Here is a 3,892-nt window from a genome sequence, read left to right on the forward strand (position 1 = left end):
GCTGGGCACTGTGGCAGGTACCTATAATCCCAGCTACTTGGGAGGCTGAGGCAAGAGAATCGCTTAAGCCCAAGAGTTGGAGGTTGCTGTGAGCTTTGACGCCATGATACTCCATCCAGGGTGACAGCTTGAGACTCTGTCTCAAAAAAAAAAAAAATGAAAAAAGAAATACACTCCAGTTGTCCTGCCAAGAGTCCTCACTGCTTCTCTGTACCCACTGAAGTGAACCCATACAGAATGTCTCTGTTAAAAGAAAAAGGACAATGAAAGCAAGATGATGAATGGCAACTAACTTCTGGCATCAGGGTCAAGAAGGAAATGGGAGAAATGGGGACCTTGGTGAACTTGCAGCTGCAGCAGCAGATGGTTGCCATTAAGGCACAGGAGTCCAAAAACCAGAACTTTTTTTTGTTTTGCTTTGTTTTGTTTTTAAAGAGAAGTCCAAACTTGGAGTTTCAGGAATATTTGCTTGTTTCCAAATATTAGTGATTGACTCAAATTGTTTAAAAACCCTATAGGTCCAAACCAAAGTGGGTCTGTGGGGTGTGTGTGTGTATATTTTTGTGTAATTTATTTATTTTGGAGACAGTCTCACTTTGTTGTCCAGGCTAGAGTGCCCTGGCATCAGCCCAGCTCAAAGCAACCTCAAATTCTCAAACTCCTGGGTTCAAGTAATCCTCCTGCCTCAGACTCCTGAGTAACTGGGAGTACAAGCACCTAACACAACACCCAGCTAGTTTTCTCTATTTTTAGAGAAAACAGGTTCTCACTCTTGCTCAGGCTGGTCTTGAACTTCTGAGCTCAAGGGATCCTCTGGCTTGTGCCTCCCAGAGTACTAGATAATCTTGATTTTAAAATGTGAGGGATAGGTTCAGCACCTGTTGCTCAGTGGTTAGGGTGCCAGCCACATACACCGTGGCTAGCAGGTTCAAATCTGGCCTGGGCCTGCTAAACAACAATGACAACTACAACAAAAAAAAAAATAGCCAGGCATTGTGGTGGGCGCCTGTAGTCCCAGCTACTTGGGAGGTTGAGGCAAGAGAATTGCTTAAGCCCAAGAGTTTGAGGTTGCTGTGAGCTGTGACATCACAGAACTCTTCTGAAGGTGACATAGTGAGACTCTGTTTCAAAAAAAAAAAAAAAAATGGAGCAGAGCCTGTTGCTCAGTGGGTAGGGCGCAGACCCCATATACCGAGGGTGGTGGGTTCAAACCTGGCCCCAGCCAAACTGCAACAACAACAAAAAACAGATGGGCGTTTTGGTGGGTGCCTGTAGTCCCAGCTACTCGGGAGGCTGAGGCAAGAGAATTGCCTAAGACCAGGAGTTAGAGGTTGCTGTAAGCTGTGATGTCACAGCACTCTACCAAGGGTGATAAAGTAAGACTTTGTCACTTAAACAACAACAAAACAACAACAAAAAAAAACCCATGAGGGATAAATAGGTAGAGGCTTCCTAGGGGAAAGGTCTGAGTAAGAAGGGTCTCTGTCAACCAGGGTCCAGCCACAAGCTTTTCAAGAGCAAAATTTCTATTGTGGCAGGACCCTGTAAGGGTTTGGTCTTCGGGGACTGCTTGTCACAATCCTCTCTTGGGAAACTGAAGGAGAAACCAAAGGCTATGTGGGAAATTTAAAAATAGGGAGCTATGTCTTTGGTGTGACTATCCAGTTCTCCAGAGCAGTTCATGAGGGTCTACATGCCAGAAGCCTACCAGGGAAGCCAGGACTAGCATCAAGGGAGGGAACGAGCCCAAAGACTATTCCATCTGAGTCACAACCTTCTAAGCCCCAGGCAGATTCTGCTTTGCTGGGAACTGGGATCCATTTGGCTTCCTGATGAGTCATCTCATGTGCCTGGTCTCAAAACTGGAGAAACCTTCCCACTATCCTGGTCGTGGGCTCCCATCCTGCCCTAGGCCCTGACCATGCCTTCGTTCCCATCAGATAATAATCATCATCACGGGTACCCTTTGTGAAGGATCTCTGATCCAGGCCTTATACGTGGTGCTTTATATGCACTACCTCATTCAATCCTCATAACTCTGAGGTAGCAACAACCATTTATTTTCCAGTTGAGGAAGCTGAAGTTCAAAGAGATAAGTTGGTTCATCCAAGGTCCCACAACTAACATGTAGGTTACCGAGTGTTAATCTAGACCAGGTGCTCTGAGTGGTGCGACTGACATGTAGCAGGTGCTGCAAATGTGGCCTTACCATGGATGAAGTCCAAGATTCTTTTGGATTGGTGCTTACATCATGCCAGTTAAATGTACTGAGCATTGGCTTGGCGCCCATAGCACAGTGGTTATGGTGCCAGCCACACACATACACCGAAGTTGGTGGGTTCAGACCTGGCCTGGGCCAGCTAACCAATAATAACAACTACAACAAAAAATAGCCAGGCATTGTGGCAGGTGCCTGTGGTCTCAGCTACTTGGGAGGCTGAGGCAAGAGAATTGCTTGAGCCCAGGAGTTTGAGGTTGCTGTGAGCTGTGATGCCACAGTGATATAGTGACTCTGTCTCAAAAGAAAAAAAATTGTACTGAGCATCACCCCTGCCTCTGGGTTTCTGGTGCTTGGAGCCATGATGTCCTTTCTCCCATCATCCTCCAGGGATGACCAATCCTGAGGTGATTCAGAACCTGGAGCGAGGCTACCGTATGGTGCGACCTGATAACTGTCCCGAGGAACTGTACGACCTCATGATGCTGTGCTGGAAGGAGCACCCAGAGGACCGGCCCACCTTTGACTACTTGCGCAGTGTACTGGAGGACTTCTTCACAGCCACAGAGGGCCAATACCAGCCTCAGCCTTGAGAGGTCTAGCTGGCCCAGGGTCCTCCCCGCCAGCTTGCCAACTTGGCTTGGGGAGATGGAATTTGTGCCATGCCCACATGGCCTAAGCACATACGGACTTTTTACATGAATCCCGCCCATGTGAGACACACACGCATCTTGTGTCTTGTACATGTGTCCTGTAGTGTGGACTCTGCACATGTGTCTTGTACATGTGTAGCCTGTACGTATATGTCTGGGACACTGTCCAAGGTATCCCTTCCTGGGCCCTCCTATTTCCCAAGACCAGAGAGAGAGGAAAGAGGCCTGTGACTGATAACCAGCTTTTGCCTCCACCCGCTTTTCCTTTCTCAGGTCATCCAGAAGCTCCTTGAGGGCTGGGACCCTATCTAATACCTCTTGTGTGCTCCTCCTTGGTGCACATATCAGAAGCTCAATAAATGTCTGTTGATGAAGGCTGTACATCTCTTTGCTTTACACTCTCACCTCCTTTTCCTTGTTGGGGGTAGTTTGGGTCCAAAAGATGGAAGCAGAGTTGCCCTGAGTTGGAGTGGAAGATGGAATAAGTGCATATCTGGGGCCAGGTGTGGTGGTTTACGCCTGTAATCCCAGCACTCTCGTGAGGCTGAGGTGGGTGGATTGCCTGAGCTCACAGGTTCATGACCAGCCTGAACCAGAGTGAGACCTCGTTTCTAAAAATAGCTGGACATTGTGGCGGGGGCCTGTAGTCCCAGCTATTTGGGAAGCTGAGGCAAGAGGATCACTTAAGCTCAAGAGTTTAAGGTTGCTGTGAGCTATGATGCCACAGCACTCTACTGAGGGTGAGAATGTGAGACTCTGTCTCAAAAAAAAAAAAAAAAAACAAAATTAAACAAGGGCATATCTGAACTTTTTCTAGTCCTGGTGATGGAGGGGGAGAAAAAGACATCTGTACAACTCTGCTGTGTGGGCTCTGTGAACCCTTATAAATGGGACCATGTTCCTGACTTCCTCCCCAAAGTATTCAGGGCCACCCCCATCTGTAACCTCCTAGGAGATGGGTGTGTGTCACAGGACTTTCTTCCCCATTATATAAGTTCAATCAGTAGCATTTTTTTTTTTT

The 3,892-nt window shown here is 47.6% G+C and overlaps 1 protein-coding gene across 1 annotated transcript in view; it reads left to right on the top strand.

Moving 5' to 3' along the window:
- The window catches only part of LCK (LCK proto-oncogene, Src family tyrosine kinase), a 31,579-nt gene extending 28,333 nt beyond the window's left edge, over positions 1-3,246 (top strand). The window contains exon 13 of the mRNA XM_012812387.2: positions 2,609-3,246. Within this exon, the coding sequence (XP_012667841.1) occupies positions 2,609-2,811 (203 nt within the window). The 3' untranslated portion in view covers positions 2,812-3,246. The remainder of the gene's footprint in view (positions 1-2,608) is intronic.
- The last annotated feature ends 646 nt before the right edge of the window (positions 3,247-3,892 follow it).

The sequence above is a fragment of the Otolemur garnettii genome, unplaced genomic scaffold, assembly GCF_000181295.1.
Source record: "Otolemur garnettii isolate 467f Iridium unplaced genomic scaffold, OtoGar3 scaffold00204, whole genome shotgun sequence".
Taxonomy (NCBI): domain Eukaryota; kingdom Metazoa; phylum Chordata; class Mammalia; order Primates; family Galagidae; genus Otolemur; species Otolemur garnettii.